Source organism: Astatotilapia calliptera, chromosome 15 (genome assembly GCF_964374335.1).
Source record: "Astatotilapia calliptera chromosome 15, fAstCal68.1, whole genome shotgun sequence".
Lineage (NCBI taxonomy): Eukaryota > Metazoa > Chordata > Actinopteri > Cichliformes > Cichlidae > Astatotilapia > Astatotilapia calliptera.
This window is the reverse complement of record NC_137436.1, coordinates 10,737,562-10,755,751: the sequence shown is the minus strand read 5'-3', so window position 1 is coordinate 10,755,751 and position 18,190 is coordinate 10,737,562. Positions and strand designations below refer to the sequence as shown.

The following is an 18,190-nucleotide window of genomic DNA, read 5'->3' as shown; positions in this document are numbered from 1 at the left end:
TTCTCTCACAAAGACTCAATAATATGCAACTGCTGAGTCCCCCTCTGGCTGTTGCTTATGATTTTTAATATTAATGCATTGATTAGCAGAGCACTGGCTGCAGCCACCATCTTTGGAGCAGTTTCAACTTCAATAATGAATGCAATTTCATTCTCATTATGTGCCACTGTAGTAGGAGAATATGAACAGCATTCTTCACTGCAATTTGAATTGTGTGTGTTTTTTAAGGTTTACTCCCTTGCTTTAGTCACCCAGTATAAATGTGACTGCCATCGAAGTGCGATGAGACAGAATACAGACCTAAGTCAGTGAAGATGTTAAAATAAATAAATGTTTTGGTAACAACTAAATGTCAGGACCATTTTATTTATTGTTACGTTAACTACCTAACTTATTAGAAATTGCTCATACATTCTCGACCAATGCCACATTTCTATGTAATGCATATGCTGTATTTTAAATGTATGCATCAGTTTCAGTGTTTTGGTGTGTGTGAGACTGATTCATGATGTTTATGACATTCAAATGTTTGATTTTTCCATGTCATTCTGATCTATTCAAGCTTTTTTTGTTTTCATTTCTACATTGCATTTCTCTATCCGGTCGTTAAGTCTGACGTCACTAGCCGTGTCTGGGCCTAAACGCCGCTGCAGGTCCATATATCAAACGATCACTATGGCATTACTGAGAGTTGAAAAACTGTCTGAAGTCTTTCATCTTTAATAAAATCATCAGCGTTCTGCTCTACCAGGTGTAACAATTGAGTTTAACATCCAGGCATCCATGAAAACGGAATTTATGACATTTAACGGAGTTAGGAGCTAGCAGGAGGTTAGCTCGCTAGCTTCTATCTAAATACAATATAGCATGTTCTGACTGCGGGGCTTTGGAAACAAATTAAAACGTACAGCTCTGTTATCACTTCCAACATAAATGAAGACAGAAAACTAAACAGCAGTGACGTTTGTAAGGTTACTGAAGTTTGGCTAGCTGGTATATAATGATGTGCTACATGACCGCTAACGACACAGCTATGTTAGCATAATATAAACAAGCTAACTTTTTTTCCACTCGATAAAAGTTAACGTGAGTGTTCTCGGTGGTCAGGAACAAATGTAATCGCATGGCAGGATGCTGTAAAAGGACCAAACTTCAGCTAGGAGAACAACTGAGATAATCCATCCACAATATGAGGTTAGTCATTCATTGCTGCATGGGCTGGGCTGTAGTTACATCCTAAGGTTTTAAAAACTGAGCTTAAATAAATGATTAGCGGTAATAAAAGCCGAGGGAGGTCAACAGTGATCACTGACTGTTTTAGGAGCTTTTTGAGATTAAATAGAAGAAAATACATAACATTAAACATGTTAACAACACAAAAGCCATATTAAACGCAGACTACTTTAGGCCCGGAAGTAGGATTCGTCACGTCATCACTTAACGACCGGATAGAAGTGCTGAAAATTAAGTTAATCTGATTGGCAGTCAAGTCAAGTAAATTGTTTTTTTTGTGCTGCAAGTAGTTTCATCTACTTGGTGACAGAGTAAAAATAGGATGCCATGGGTTGTAGCTCAGAGGTCATCTACTGATTGCAAGGTTGGTTGTTTGTGAATGTTCAATAGAAAGCATTGAAAAAAGTGCTTGTATGAATGGCTGAATGAGGCATACAGTGTAAAGTGCTATATAAAAATCATTTACCATTCAACCTCTTTGCAACTAGAAAAAAATCGGTGATTGCATTTCATTTTTTTGCTTTTGCGACTGATTGCAAGACCAACTTGCAACTTGACCAACAATCACTCAGAAACATTTTGAAAGGTTCATAAACAACTGCTGCCTCATTTATAAATGCAAACAGGTCGCCAAAATGTTGCAATTAGTCAGAGTCAGTGTGTAGGAATGAGGGCACCTCTTTGAATCAGCAGACTCAATGAGCTGCCAACTGTTGTATTTTGATTACACTGCAATATGAAAGTAAGGTTGCTGAACACTTATATCATTTCGCAATTAAACGTCCATCTTACTTTAACATTTGTATAAGAATTTCAGTTATTGGTCAAGTTTCTGTTCAATCTGAATTTCTATGTACGCAAACTGTAACAGTTGCAAATTTTGCAAAGTTACCACACTGTTATATCAGAACAAGATTGTGTTTAATTCCCAACTTGACTCCATTCAATCTGATAGCAAACTGACCATCTAATTGCCAGATAAAAAGATAAAATAAAATAGTGAGGCGTGGCTAAAAACTATTGCACAGCACAGTACATGAGAGGATGAAAGCTCATGTTACATATCTTCTGATATAATAAACACATAGCATGTATGGCCCCCATTGCTTTAATGACAGCTTGGATGTGAGCTCACATAAACTCAAGAAGTTTGTCTTATCTTAAATTGAGGTTTTGCACAATGTTCCAAAAATCTTCCATTTTTTATCCAATGGGTTCCAGGTCAGGTGTCAGGTGCCCATTGGTATTTTATGGTCTTCAGCAGTTCTTGCAATGCCTTGAAGTGTGTTTGAGGTCTGCAGTCACATGGTCTTTTCCAAACTATAATGTGCACTTACTCTATAAACAGCAAAGATTCTCTTAAAAGAATAACTATCCACCATCTACAGTTCTACTTCAGTCATCCTCTTTGGATTTAGGACAGCAGTGTGAGGGGGAAAAAGCTATCAAAGCTTCATCCAATGATCATTCTGTATAAAACGTGCTGTAAGCTTCCAAAGAACAGACAGACAGTTGTGTTCAGATTCAAAGCCTGCTGATGGCTATTCACTGTGTCCTAAATCAGTGTTGGCAGCAAACAGGGAGAAAGTACAAAATGAAATAGAAAGGACTTGCAGAAAAGAGAAGGAAGGGAAAGGTGGAGAAAGAATAGTGAGGTCAGAGGCGTGATAAACCCGCCTGGTTGATGCTTGTTTTCAGGATGACCCATATCACCCTGAGGGGGTGGCTGCCTGTTCTGCCCCTGTGTCTTGAACACTGCGTTGTTCTGACTGATAATATTAAGTGCCTCATTCAGGATAAAGTAGACTTCATAGATTTTACTACTTTTATTGAGCAGCATCCGCAGGTGAAAATATCAGATTGTCCAATACTTTGACATTTGACCTGAATGTCTGTCGTTGACGCTAAAATAGTAAATTAGGAAGCTAAACCTTTTCACTTTAACATTCCAGCAGTGCCTAGTCATCTTATGACTAGAATAAAATTAGGACAGCAACCTTCTTGCAACCAGAGCTGTTGAATGGAAGACTCCGTTCACTTCAATTGACCATTTTTTCATTTTTATAGCAATGGCGGATCATGGTCATTCTGAAAGGTAGCAAGAATTGCTAGCCGTGGCATAGAGCTATAAAAGAACAGAAGTTTGAGATGCATTTCTAAAAGGTAGGAAGTTAAAAAAGAAAAACTATTTGAAGGCCATATGACCCACGTGACGACCCCAAACCCTTCAATCGGGCACTGATTGTAGTATCAGTAACTAAAGTTTGAGGGTTTGAATCATGATTTTATGATTAAACACGTCCCCTAATGGGACACAATCTGTCTCCAAACAATCACAGCCCAGCTTGACTGACTGCAGTCGCTCTCAGATTATCAAAGATTTGCAAATAATTGTTGTTTAATATATACACACAGATTATCACCATGGTACAACCCATCTGAGGTAGTATGTGCTGATGTTGACTACTAGTCTCTTTGCAATGTGGGAACTGACTCAACTGCTTATATTCCTAAATGAAAGCAGGGCTGCCGAGCACTTAAGTCTTTTTACAGTTAAATCGCCATCCTACAGCAACTACATCACTATTTGTTGAGGAATTCAGTAACTCGCAGACTGCAGATGCAAACATGACCCCTTTCACTTGCAAACTGATAGCAGAATGACAGAATAGTCTCTCTGTCTTATTGGCATTTTATTGCTGTCTTGATGCACCAAAACTTTGAAGAAAAAAAAACATTTCAGAGGCAAAGAGACTCCAAATAGCAATAATTGTATCTCCAACCACAGTTTTTCTTAGTGTGACTGAAGCATTAATGGACTAATGGAAACATTTTCATTTCATTACGCAGTCCAGATTTGCAGCTCAATCTTTTAATATAAACATTAGCCTCCTAAGACCTGAACTCTTTCACGGCATGCATTTTAAATTTTTCTTGGCCATTTGAGTTGATTGGGACCTGATGAATGTAAAAACAAAGAATTACCAGATTTTTTTTAACCTAATTTTTGTTTCTGAGACAAATGAGATCCACGTATGGTTTTAACAGTGGCAGTATAATGTCCTCGTAAGTGGATATCAGGCTCTTGTAGAGAAAAATTAACTATTTTCGTCTAGACATCCCAAAATGTGATGTCCACACATGTGGACGCCAGGTCCTGGGAGGTTAAATGAAATTAACAGGTGGGCAGTAAACATTAGTGCCACAAAAATCAATTCACCCCCTCCCAAAAAAAATCTGAAATGTGGTCACAATTTCTTTCTTGAGAAACTGCAAGACAATTAATTTTGGCTTACTAGCTATGTGCAAAAGTTTTATTATAAATATTATTTCTAATATTTATCTTATAAATATACAATTTCTTTGGAAGTCACATATTTTGACCACCAAAATTGAATCTGTTCCCCTCAACTCTAAGTGACAATGTAATGTAATTTTCTCCTTGTATTCCTGTCATGTCCAGTTTACAAGACTGGCACTTCACAATAATATTCCTGACGCAATCTTTCCAGTTCGACGACACCACTACACTACAGTCCAAAAGGACACACTTGTTCAGTGTGAAAAAGTGCATTCTCATCAGCTCCAAATACTCAGCGCCTTGATGCACCTGCAGTGGGAGTATTTGGATGTGTGCTGGTGCCTTTGTCTTATTTTCATTTGCGTTGTTTTTTTGTTTTCACTGTCATTACGAGGTTAGGTTCAGGCAATGAGGATGTAAAGTTTTTCACTGGGAGTGACGGGATGGACGAGATCAGATACGAGTACGTCAGAGAGACAGTTCAGGTTGAGCAGTTTGGTAACAAAATTAGAGAGAAAAGGCTGAGATGGTCAGACATGTGCAGAGGAGGGATAGCAGATATAGTGTACAAAGGATGTTGAAGATGGAGCTGCCAAGCGGTAGAAAAAGAGGAAAACCTCAGATGTTGCAAAAGAGGACACACAGAGGGTGTGACAGAGGAGGATGCTAGAGATGGGGTGAGGATAAAGGAAGATGATCCACTGTGGCAACCGCTAAAGGAAGCAGTCAAAAGAAGGAAGAGGTGATTAAGTTCAGGCAACGAAGCTATTTTGTATAGCAAAAGGTCTTTGAGTGGGAAAAATAAAGATTACCCAGTTTGCTTAAATGTTATGTCAACAGATTCTTTGATGGATGGATGGCCATCTTTAAATTTAAAGTAATATTGCTGAGATTGCGTGAGTGAAATTGTGGGCCAGTATCTGTGATATGATGACTACTGAATATATGTTATTACATATTGTTATAGTTTTCATCCCTTGTATGTAATTAGTAGCTCAGATTTACCTTTGGTAAACGAGTAGGTCATCTTCAGAGGGAAACTCAGCCAGATTGAGTCCATAAGGCTCCTTTGCCATGTGCTGCTGATAAACCTCCTGAAAATGTGAAGAGAGACACAAAAACATACTTACGCATGTGGACAAGATAGAAAAAATATTTAAAAAACAGTTTTCATAAATGTTTAATCATGGCTTTTAAATGACCGCAAAAAAAAAAAAAAAAAAGTAAGCTAGTCGACTTATAACTATAAAACCATACAGACAAGGTCATCAGGTTCAGCTGCTTCTCCCCAACAGATTCAGTAATTAGGATGGCGCAAGGAGGTTAATCTTAGCAACTTCAAAAGTAATTTAATTGTTGGTGTCTGGTAAGGTGCTTTCATGTTCTTTCGTGCTTAGGGACATGCCCTCCTGGGGATCTGTCACACAGTGTTCAGTGTCTGTTGGGATATAATAATCATAATAAACAGGAGATCATAATAAAAAGGTCAAACTGGTTCAAGCTGACTGATCGGAATAGAATTAAACTGTGAGGCAACGGGGCATTTCAAATGTGACACTTAATTAAAAAAAAACTCAACAGAAACTTTAATTTAGAGAGAACTGTAATCCTTAAAATACAATTATAAACACTCATCATTAATTTATTGTAGTCTGTAGTCTTTTCTTTACAATATAACACATATTAAGATTATCATTGCTATCAAGTGGGGCTGTGTAAATATAAAAACAATAAAATTGTAACAGAGTACCCTCCATTAACAGGCAATGCTCGAGCTAATTTATTTTATTGAAGAAATTGAAAATTGCCAAAGGAATCAAAAGGAAGGTGAAACAGCTGAAATGGTAGATGCTGCAGAATTGTGCAACACGTTTTAATCTTGATAAATAAATGATTAAAAAGTGGAAAACACAAAACATATCCTGTAAAACATCTTTGTTCTCAAAATTTGAGTTCCAATCCAACATCTGCTAGTTTTAGACCAGATTAACATGTCAATATTTTAACAAGATTTAGCAGATATATCTGTATAACCTTCCTGATTATTCAAAATGTCCTATAAAAAAGCATTTTCTAGGCAAAATATGATTTGTGGGGGTGTTTTGTTACATTTTACTCTGCCTATAGTCTCTACAGAAAAGGTAAAAGCCTGTTATGTAACAGCATATACAGGATTTGCATGAACGCAGTCCGTTCTCTCACTTTTCTGACATTGCAGTAATATGTGCAACATAAAGCTTTCAATTTTCCCAGTAACTGTATTGATCTGAGCTGCAGGGAGGGGAGAATTACGCAGGGTGTTACCAGAACCATGTCCAGGAAAACAGCAGCTGTGAACACACACAAGATCACAATAATACACAGAGCCCTGTTCAAAGACTACACGGGGATTCGCAAAACACTAACCGCACCATACACACCTACGTGCAGCACACAGGCGAGGGTGTTGTGCAGGCGCATATCTGCTTGTACAGCAACACACAGCAAATCTACCGAGCACATGCACGCTCAAATCGAGGTGGAATACCAAATGAGCATGTGTAATTACATGGTAAACGTAGTAATGATCCGATGTTTAAATATTTCAACAGTTGTGTGTTGTGCTGGCACCCTGGCAATCCATTCTCGGGGACAGGCTTGCAGGCAGCGACACGAGATGCACGAGAGTGACTGCGTGCGCCCAACACGTGAGCAAGCTGTCCGGCCCAAAATATTCATGACCAGCTCATTGCTCATGGCCACGAGAAGACAGGCAGGAAACCCAAGGAAAATACATCATAAATCAGGAGGAGAAATAGATGGATGGAGAAAGAGGGAGTGCCTCTGCTTTCAACTCTGAAGACCAAATGCCTTCAAGATATTTCTCCTTCTCGGTGCCACTGCCCAGATAAATCAAGCAAAGGTGCTTTTTCTTTTTGTTGTTAGAACAATGTTGTAGATTCAAAGCTTTGTGCTGCACAAATAGGACAATTACATGAAAAAATGTAATGAGTCTACCGATGAGACCTCAAGGACAGCTGGGACTTTCTACAAGAGCAGTCTAAGGTGCCAAGACCTTTAGTGAATTATAAAACAGGAGTAAGCCCAGGCTGAGAATAATGTGAAGATTTCCTAAATCAATAACTAATCTAAATGGCACCTAAAAGGTGGTGGATTAGCCAATTGGTTATGATCAACTCTGGGCTGGACCAATTACAATACATCCGTATTGAGGGGAAAAGGAACGCGATTAGTCCCGTACTTCAGCTAGAATGAAAAAAAGACACAAAGCTGGAGTTATTCTGTCTTTACGCTGTCAGCTGCCTCTTCTCCCCTCATTCTCCCTCCCTCCCTCCCTCCCTCCCTCTCCTGTTGCTACTTCAATCATGAAACTGATCAATGATCAGCTGATCGTCTCTCTTGTTTGTTTATCTCCCACTTTGCGCCAGAAACAGGAAACCAGCGGATGTTGCGCTAAACAACAAGAGCAGCACGTTCAAGCTTGATAAGCTGTTGTTATAATTTATTTTAAATTAATTTCTAGTATCAGCTGATGTTTGCTGGAGCCACAGCTGTAAAAGCTGCTGCTCATGATATCGGTTTGGAAACATGAAGGTGATACAAATCATACATATATATATACCAACAAGACAGTGTACATCACTGTCACAACAGCGTTTGTTTTAGTTTTGTCTTTTTTTCATGTCATGTCATGATGACTGTGAGCAGCTTCGGTAGCAAAGGCAATATAATAACTCTGAAACCAACAGTTTACACATCACTGGGGGCTCCTTCATGCATGACAAAGGTAATTTCTTAGAAACTGAGACATTTTAAGAGGATGTAGTTATCTGGTGCATCAGTCCTGTTGACACACTGACCTACTCTACCTGTGCTCATTAATGTGCTTCTTGGTCTCACTGTGCTTATAGGGAATCTGGGTCAAAACGTGCATCCAGTCCCCCCGGGACATGAAACAGATACCAATATAGACAGGACATGACAAAGGTTCGTTACTAATATCTACACACATACGCAGATTTTACTGCATTTGATGAACTATACAGTGATGTGTCTGTTTAGAAAGTAGCAAAAGCATTTATCAGAATCGCATATTGAGAATTTTTTTCAATGAAAATATTCCTTTTAGGCCTAAAAAGGTCTTACATGCAATCTACAGCTCTGCCTAATTTGGTATGCATGGATCTTGCCCAGTGTCAGCCAGGAGTAGCTGCCATCAGTCTTAGTTGGATACATGGTTAAGAAAATGAATGGATGAATGCATCTCTAAGAATATCCACTGCAAGCTCTACTCACTCTCAAATTCTCTTGCTACATGGTAGGACGACGCAGTACTTACAGTGGGGCAAAAAAGTATTTAGTCAGCCACCGATTGTGCAAGTTCCCCCACCTAAAATGATGACAGAGGTCAGTAATTTGCACCAGAGGTACACTTCAACTGTGAGAGACAGAATGTGAAAAAAAAAAAATCCATGAATTCACATGGTAGGATTTGTAAAGAATTTATTCGTAAATTAGGGTGGAATATAAGTATTTGGTCACCTCAAACAAGGAAAATCTCTGGCTCTCACAGACCTGTAACGTCTTCTGTAAGAAGCTTTTCTGTCCCCCACTCGTTACCTGTATGAATGGCACCTGTTTGAACTCATCATCTGTGTAAAAGACACCTGTCCACAGCCTCAAACAGTCAGACTCCAAACTCCGCCATGGCCAAGACCAAAGAGCTTTCGAAGGACACCAGGAAAAGTATTGTAGACCTGCACCAGACTGGGAAGAGTGAATCTACAATAGGCAAGCAGCTTGGTGTGAAAAAATCAACTGTGGGAGCAATCATCAGAAAATGGAAGACATACAAGACCACTGATAATCTCCCTCGATCTGGGGCTCCACGCAAGATCTCATCCCGTGGGGTCAAAATGATCATGAGAACGGTGAGCAAAGATCCCAGAACCACACGGGGGGACCTGGTGAATGACCTGCAGAGAGCTGGGACCAAAGTAACAAAGGTCACCATCAGTAACACACTACAACGGCAGGGAATCAAATCCCGCAGTGCCAGACGTGTTCCGCTGCTGAAGCCAGTGCATGTCCAGGCCCGTCTGAAGTTTGCCAGAGAGCACATGGATGATACAGCAGAGGATTGGGAGAATGCCATGTGGTCAGATGAAACCAAAGTAGAACTTTTTGGTATCAACTCAAATCGTCGTGTTTGGAGGAAGAAGAATACTGAGTTGCATCCCAAGAACACCATACCTACTGTGAAGCATGGGGGTGGAAACATCATGCTATGGGGCTGTTTTTCTGCCAAGGGGACAGGACGACTGATCCGTGTTAAGGACAGAATGAATGGGGCCATGTATTGTGAGATTTTGAGCCAAAACCTCCTTCCATCAGTGAGAACTTTGAAGATGAAACGAGGCTGGGTCTTCCAACATGACAATGATCCAAAACACACCGCCCGGGCAACAAAGGAGTGGCTCCGTAAGAAGCATTTGAAAGTCCTGGAGTGGTCTAGCCAGTCTCCAGACCTCAACCCCATAGAAAATCTGTGGCGGGAGTTGAAAGTCCGTGTTGCTCGGCGACAGCCCCAAAACATCACTGCTCTCGAGAAGATCTGCATGGAGGAATGGGCCAAAATACCAGCTACTGTGTGTGCAAACCTGGTAAAGACCTATAGTAAACGTTTGACCTCTGTTATTGCCAACAAAGGTTATGTTACAAAGTATTGAGTTGTATTTTTGTTATTGACCAAATACTTATTTTCCACCCTGATTTACGAATAAATTCTTTACAAATCCTACCATGTGGATTCATGGATTTTTTTTTCACATTCTGTCTCTCACAGTTGAAGTGTACCTCTGGTGCAAATTACTGACCTCTGTCATCATTTTAGGTGGGGGAACTTGCACAATCGGTGGCTGACTAAATACTTTTTTGCCCCACTGTATCTGCAAGTGATTAATGTCCTTAAATTCATCAATGCTGTGGTCACACTAAGGAACAGTGGTTAGAGACGTCAGCACGACCACAGCTATTGCGACTGTGTGCACTGAATTTGGAGTTTCATCGACTTTGAAATGTTTTTTTCACTGACGGGGACCAGTCACTGAAACAGCCACAACTACCGTCTTCTCATAGATTTGAAAAGAGAAGAGAAATGCCTCCACAAATAATAATGCAGTTGCTTGATATAGGAATAAAACTAGAACACAACCTGTTGGCAACCAGCCGAGTCGAGTTCCATATTGCAAAGAGATGCGTTGAGCAGACGAGTTGCAATTGTGTTGTCTTTGTGTTTACAAATTCAAATCATTTTCAAACTGTTACCAATTTGCCTGAGAGTGATTGCAGTAAAACGAGTACTGACTGTCATGATATTGATATGGTAACGGTAAAGAGAGTAATTGATGGTATTGTAAAACCACTACAATATATTTTTAATTTGTCTTTCCAGGAAGGGGTTTTTCCACAAAAAATGAAAGTTGCAAAAATTATTCCTATTTATAAATCAGGTGAAAAGCATTGTTTTACAAATTATAGACCAGTGTCAGTACTCTCCCAGTTTTCTAAGATACTGGAAAAACTATTTCTAAAAAGATTTGATAGCTTTGTGGCTAAACATGATTTGTTGGCAAATTGCCAGTATGGGTTTAGAAATAATAGATCAACAGTTTTGGCATTGATGGATTTAATGGAAGAAATAACAGCATGTATGGATAACAAGAAGTACGCACTTGGAGTCTTTCTAGATCTAAAAAAAAGCATTTGATACTGTTGACCACGAAATTCTAAAAATCAAACTGGAAAAATATGGGTTCAGGGGTGTGGTACTGGATTGGATAAACAGCTATGTGATGAATCGACAGCAATATGTACAAATAAATGAGTTTAAATCTAAATTGATGGATATTGAATGTGGAGTACCTCAAGGATCAGTATTAGGTCCGAAAATGTTTATTACGTATATAAATGATATTTGTAAAGTATCGAAGATACTAAAGTTTGTAATTTTTGCAGATGATACCAATATACTTTGTTCAGGTGCGGAATTTCAACAGGTTTTGGAGGTGATCACAGAGGAGTTAAAGATATTAAAGAAGTGGTTTGATAGAAACAAATTGTCCTTAAATTTAAATAAAACAAAATTTATGTTATTCGGAAACTATAAGAAAAACATTAACATTGAAATTTGTGTCGATATAATATATATCTAGAAAGGGTTAATGCCATAAAATTTCTTGGTGTGATCATTGATCAAAAGGCCTGTTGGAAATCACACATCACTTATGTGAGGGGAAAGTTAGCACGGGGCATTGCTGTCTTGGGGAAAGTAAAAAAATTTCTGGATAGGAAAATATTGTATATGTTATATTGTGCTTTGCTATTACCATACATGAGTTATTGTGTAGAGGTTTGGGGAAATACATATAAAAGTAATATTCAGACTATAATCATAATGCAGAAAAGGGCCATTAGACTAATAAATCAGGAGGGGTATAGGGCTCACACAAATGCACTCTTTATTAGGACGCAAGCTATAAAATTCCAGGATCTGGTGAAGTTTAAAACAGTGCAAATAATATATAAGGTAAGGAAAGGGATGCTCCCAATCAAAATAAGTAAATGGTTCTTAGAAAGAGAAGGGAGGTATAATTTTAGAGGGAAGTGGAATTTAAAATTACAAAGAGTAAGAACAACATTGAAAAGGATGTCTATTTCAATAGCGGGAGTTAAATTCTGGAATGAGTTAAAAGAAGAAATAAAGGTCAGTAGTGATATAAACCAGTTTAAAATAAAACTCAAAAAAGAAATATTAAATAAGTATAAGAATGAAGAAAATGCAATTAACCCAAGACAGCAGTCAAACTCATGTTTATTTTCTTCTGCAAATTAGCAAATCTAAATATAGTTTTAGTTGAACATGTGAAAATATTTTTTTGAGATGTTATGTTCTAAGTTGAAGGTATTGTATACGTTTTTGTGGTTCAAATTTAGATGATGAGGATGTAAACCTGAGGGGGTAGGGCTAAATAAGTATATACTTCTGCCTACTCCTTTTCAAACAACTGTATGGAATGATTTTATGAAATGTTGGTGAATATATATGTTTGAAATAAAAAAAGAACTGAACTGAAACTGAGTCAGACTGACTTTTTGGAGACAGGTAGCCTCCCACCAGGTGACCCATGAAATCCATTTACAATCAAAAGTGCAACATACTCAACCTCTTGTTACTAGCCGGTTGCCACAACTACTTGCAGGCAAAAGAATTCAGTGCAATCATTGGGTAAACAAATTCTTCCTCACTGCCTCTCGTATTTTATTTTTTTTAACTCTAGTGTGATTTTAGGCTTTTAATGTGAGTGTTAGGGAGTTTCAAAGCTGATTTGGACCATAAAATCTACCTTGGCAAGAAACCAAAAAAGAGAACCGAATCAGTCATCAAAAAATTAAGGCAAGCCGGAAACCCGCTGGTGACCTCTCATCACCTGATGTTCTAAAAGCAGCCAAAAATCCCGAAGCACATGCCCCACATTCTCACCCAAAGGGACCATCAAGGACATCAAAAAGGTTTACACGCTATCACAATACACGTGCACAGAACCAGAAAAACCAAAATAACAACAAATGGAATTATGCAGGATTGATTTGTTTCCTTTGACAAGCAGAGTAGTAGCAGCAGTAGATTTGTAAGCAATAATACAAGAGAGGAAACTGTGCAACTATCTCAATTCATTTCTTCAATGCGTTAGAAGAAACAAACACTATTTAGAGCCTCAGCTCTATCACTGACACCGATTAAGGTGACGTCTGCTCTTCCGTCTGACGTAAACCAAAACAAAGAACTAATTTCTTCTGGGAGACTTAAGGGAGGTGGGCGAGAGAGAACACAACCAGGGTGACATACTCATACTGGAACGCAACATTCATTTGAGGCCTAAAATATAAGCAGTTAGCAACCCAGCATAAACTGAGAAGTGCTGGGAGGTCTTTAGACAACATAACATATCCTTGAATTATTAGAGGATATTAACTTGTTAAACAATTACACTCAGAAGTGAAATTATTTTTAATTTATTTAATAAGATCCACAAATTCAAATCTGATAGCTTCCTTTAATATATTTGGGGATTTGAATCTGCCTTGTTAGGACAGTGTTTGTGTGTTCATACCTCCTGGGTGCGACTACTCTCTCCAGACTCCGTTAGCAGTTTGATCGGTGTGGATCGTTGAGATACAGTCCCCTCATCCTCACGGTCCTCCTCGGAGTCATCCTCTGATGTGCTAGATATGGCCTCCTCACTCGGGGGAGGAGGTGCGCTAGCTGCAGTCTTCCTCTGGAGAATCGTCTCCTCTTTACTGCTCTTGCTGTTGCCAAGATCCACACGCATGCACACAGATCAACGTATGTACAGTATAAACACATACAACTATCGTTCATGTATTGTACATTTTACAGTTTAGTCAAGCAGCAGAATCCCGATTATTTTTATCATGTCTAATGAGTCATCAGATCAGAAATGGCACCATGTTCTTCCACAACATCTCCCAGCAGAAATGTGACTAAACATGTAACTGAAACAGACTTCATGGTTCCCAAAGGCTGTACGAGTTTGAGCCCATGATCTCTGTATACAGAGGATTCTGCAAATGTTATCCCTGACCGCAATATTAGGAGGAGAACCTTGCAAAGCAAGCAAGAAAAAGCAGATATGAAGGATAAGAGTAATGAAACACAATTCTTATTCTCAGAAAAATGGCAACAGGTACACAGAGCAGCTTTTGGGGATGTAGATTAGCTTGTACAGGGAAAGCTATCTGAAGCACAGAACACAAATGGACTTCAATTGCATGCTTAAACATGTAGATTCTAATTTCTATTTCTACAGCAAATCAAAAATAAGCATTTCATATGTAAGGGTCTTGCTAATGTAGGGACAATGAAAAGCACATGAGGAATTGCATTATCCTATTTTTTCCTGTGTGCATACATATTTATTTGGAAAATATATTAACATATAAATGTTTTTTGAAACCAAAAAATAGGGGAAAAGTGTAACATTGCTTGTGGTTAAACAAAGCTGTGTGCATGAGGGCACAGTGACATCGGGCTGATTTATTTTTCATGTAATAAATAAAAAGCTACAACACAAAGGTTGATGTGTACATGGTAGTACTACACTCACCCCAGCACTGATTTTCCCGTTTCCTCTGGCTTGCGCACTGTGAACGGGTTTGGATCCGCTCCCACTGTTTTGGGCATAAATTCCCTTTATGATCAGAAAATAGCTATTAGTCGACATCCTGCATAACAACAACAGCTAATAAATTCAGAACACACTGTTTATCAGAGACATGTTTCACTACCAAAATCATTGCTTTTGTATGTGTATATCCACCTTGCAGAGTTGGTCATGGCAATGCAGAACGTGTCATCAAAGGAGGTAAGTTCATACGGTTTGAAGAATTCCGTGTAAATGTCAATACTCTCGTCCAACTGGTTCATTCTCTTCACTTTGACCTTATTCATATTTTCCTCACAGGGAACTGCATCCAAACAGGAACAGAAATAATATTAATATTTATAACAATTACAACCGCTACACCCACACACTTTCAACACAAAAATACACTATATCGCCAAAAGGATTTGCTCATTTGCCATCATACGCCTGTGAATTGAATAACATCCTATTCTTAATCCACAGGGTTTAATATGATATGACATCAGCCCACCCTTCTTCCACAAGGTTTTGGAGTGTGTTTATGGGAATTTTTTGCCATTCTTCCAGAAGCACATTAGTGGGGTCAAACACTAGTGTTGGATTAGAAGGCTTGGCTCGGATTCTCCACTCTAATTTATTCCAAAGGTGTTCTATTGGGTTTAGGCGAGACACCTCGAGTTCTTCAACACCTATCTTGCTAGTCAGTGTTTTAATCGACCTTGCTTTGTACTGTGATACACAGCTATCTTTGAACAGGAAGGGGTCATCCCCAAACTGTTCTCACAAAGTTGAGAGCATCAAATTTTCCAAAATGTCTTGGTTTGAAGCATTAAGAGTTTCCTTTCACTGGAACTAAGGGACTGAGCCCAATTCCTAAAAAACACAACCCCACATCATAATCCCCCCTCCATCAAAATTTTAACTTTGCACAAGGGAGTCACGCAGATCACGTTCTTGTGGCAACCACCAAACCCAGACTCCTCCATCAGATTAAAGAAGATTCATCACCCCAACGAACTTGGGACTTTCTGCACACATTATCATATTACCACTGGAATTCGACAAGCTCATGAGACCAACCCATTCTTTCACAAGCATTTGTAGAAGCAGAATGCATGCCTAGGTGCTTGATTTTTACACCTGTGGCTAGGGTTGTGCGATATGACCAAAATTTCATATCCTGATATAAGATATCTATCGTCCCGATAACGATATAAATCACAAAAATTTAACATTTTCTGTAAATTCTGTGAATCTCGGGCAGCTCGACTTGCGTGAAGCGTTTCCAGCTGGGCGTCGTGTACCTGGGTCGAGTGTTTTAACTGATGTGTGAAACAATATATTTTTAGACATAAGTTGTAACGGCCGCCGTTTTCCTTGTATTTATTACACAGCGTGCTGTGGGGAAAAGCCTGCTCTAACGTTTGAGTCTAAGGTTTATTTTTTAGCACCTGACGGCTCTTTTTTGCTTCTCATCCGTAAATACTCTGCATAGTGTGATTCAGTTTATTTTGAAAAGTCTCAACAGGATCTTGAGCTTTATTGTGAAAGGTTTATGTGGAAAACAAACAAGCGGACACGCAATGGTTTTATCGTCGTAGTTGCTAACGACAACGCATAAATACAGACACTTGTCCGTCCGTAGTGCGGTTATATAAAATATAAGAGAAAGAGAGAACTTTAAGAAATTAATATGGCGACTACAGTGACCATCAAAACGATGAAAAAAATATTGCAGTAAACAGTTTATTTTGCGACACCACGAAACAAAATGAAACGATAGACATTTTTATATCGTCATCCGATATATATCGTTGTATCGAACAGCCCTACCTGTGGCCATGAAAGTGTTTGGAAGACCTGATCTCAATGATTTGGCAAATTAGTGTATATTTAAACAAGTCAGTTACAACATCAGTATAAGGTTTGTTGAATCCCTAGATTGGTCTGCAGAGTTATTTTGCATTTATTTTTTACCAACAATAATTGCAACCAAATACACAGTTCCTGCTAGGCTAAGGAATATGGTAAGCAATGACAGACAAAGCCATTGATGGTTGGTCGTTCAAATCAGTTTCATAAATAGTTCTGTTTCTTACAATTAAAACCATTAAATTCATTGACAATACCTTCATCATAGGGGACAGGAAGGTAGGACAGGACTCCCTCTGACCACCAGAGTGTATAGCTACAAACAAATAAAATACACAGCATTAAAATATTAAAACCTTTGAGAAGGTGAACGCAACCTAAAGTCTGAATTAGTCTCTTCTGGGACTTAACCTACATTTGGAAAATTGGCCTGTCTGGACCACCTAGACTTTTATTCAATGTGAGCAATTTGAGCGAACGCTCTTATGATGATCTGGTTTAGCGTGCGATTTGCTTCTTACTCCTCTTTGAGAGGAAAAGCGCAAAGTGTGGAAGCTGAATTGAATTTAGCTGCAGCCATGCTAATTTCTTGGAATAATGACTGAGCTACTTTGGCCCATTGTGGCTACACAAATTCGTGGCCTGAAAAAGAAAATTGGGTCTGCTTTTACGTAAGCATGAAGACAGTATGAAGCAACCAAAGTGAATACACTCTCACACTTACGCGCATAAATAACAAGCACAAAATCACTCTGGGTCAAAACATGAAGTGAATTGCAGTCATTACTGGATCATGACTAGGACAGACCAATTGATAAACTGACATTGTGAAATTTGTAGGACATCAGCTTGAACAGACAACACCTGCATGAACAAACAACAGGTGATAGAGACATGTGTCATACGGACATGCTTATGTACTGCATGGTGGTTCTAAGAAGACACAAAACAAACAATCAACCACATAAACAGAAATACAAGGAAAAAAGATTATTGATATTTTCTTAGTATGTAGCCCTGTCTTATCATATATTCAATTATATTTAACAATATCTCACATAAAAGGATTTCAGATTTCACCGAAGCGATCGTAGACTCCCCAATAAAACGCATAACCTAACATTACCTCGAGACAAACTGACAGCAACGACTGTTATATTCTATCTTAAAGATCAGATTTGATCTTACAATAGAAATTATATCATATCCAGATACTACAGACATCAGTGCCAGTGTTAAATTACCACTAGGATAATTACAAGGAGAGTAATTACTGTGTTAAGACTGTTCTTCATGAGATCAGTGAGCATGGTCGTGGAGCAGCCAGATCCTCACATCTCAAAATATGCATTAAAAAATGGCAACGTATTTAAAATCTAATGGATATTTTGTCCACACACACACACACACACACACACACACACACACACACACACACACACACACACACACACACACACACACACACACACACACACACACACACACACACACACACACACACACTTTCTTCAAGTCATTGATAGGATAAGCAATAAAACAGCTTTCAATGTCTTTC

At 38.7% G+C, this 18,190-nt stretch overlaps 1 protein-coding gene across 4 annotated transcripts in view; it reads right to left on the bottom strand.

The window, feature by feature from the left end:
• The window catches only part of fig4a (FIG4 phosphoinositide 5-phosphatase a), a 56,329-nt gene that overhangs the window by 6,291 nt on the left and 31,848 nt on the right, over nucleotides 1-18,190 (bottom strand). For all 4 annotated transcript variants that reach the window (XR_013901764.1, XM_026193899.2, XM_080289722.1 and 1 more), the window contains 5 exons: nucleotides 16,890-16,948; nucleotides 14,935-15,082; nucleotides 14,722-14,805; nucleotides 13,708-13,903; nucleotides 5,540-5,628 (listed from right to left, as the gene is read on the bottom strand). Coding sequence is in view for 3 of the 4 variants with exons in the window: in XM_026193899.2 (XP_026049684.1) it covers nucleotides 5,540-5,628; nucleotides 13,708-13,903; nucleotides 14,722-14,805; nucleotides 14,935-15,082; nucleotides 16,890-16,948 (576 nt within the window). In the remaining variant the exon portion in view is untranslated. The remainder of the gene's footprint in view (nucleotides 1-5,539; nucleotides 5,629-13,707; nucleotides 13,904-14,721; nucleotides 14,806-14,934; nucleotides 15,083-16,889; nucleotides 16,949-18,190) is intronic.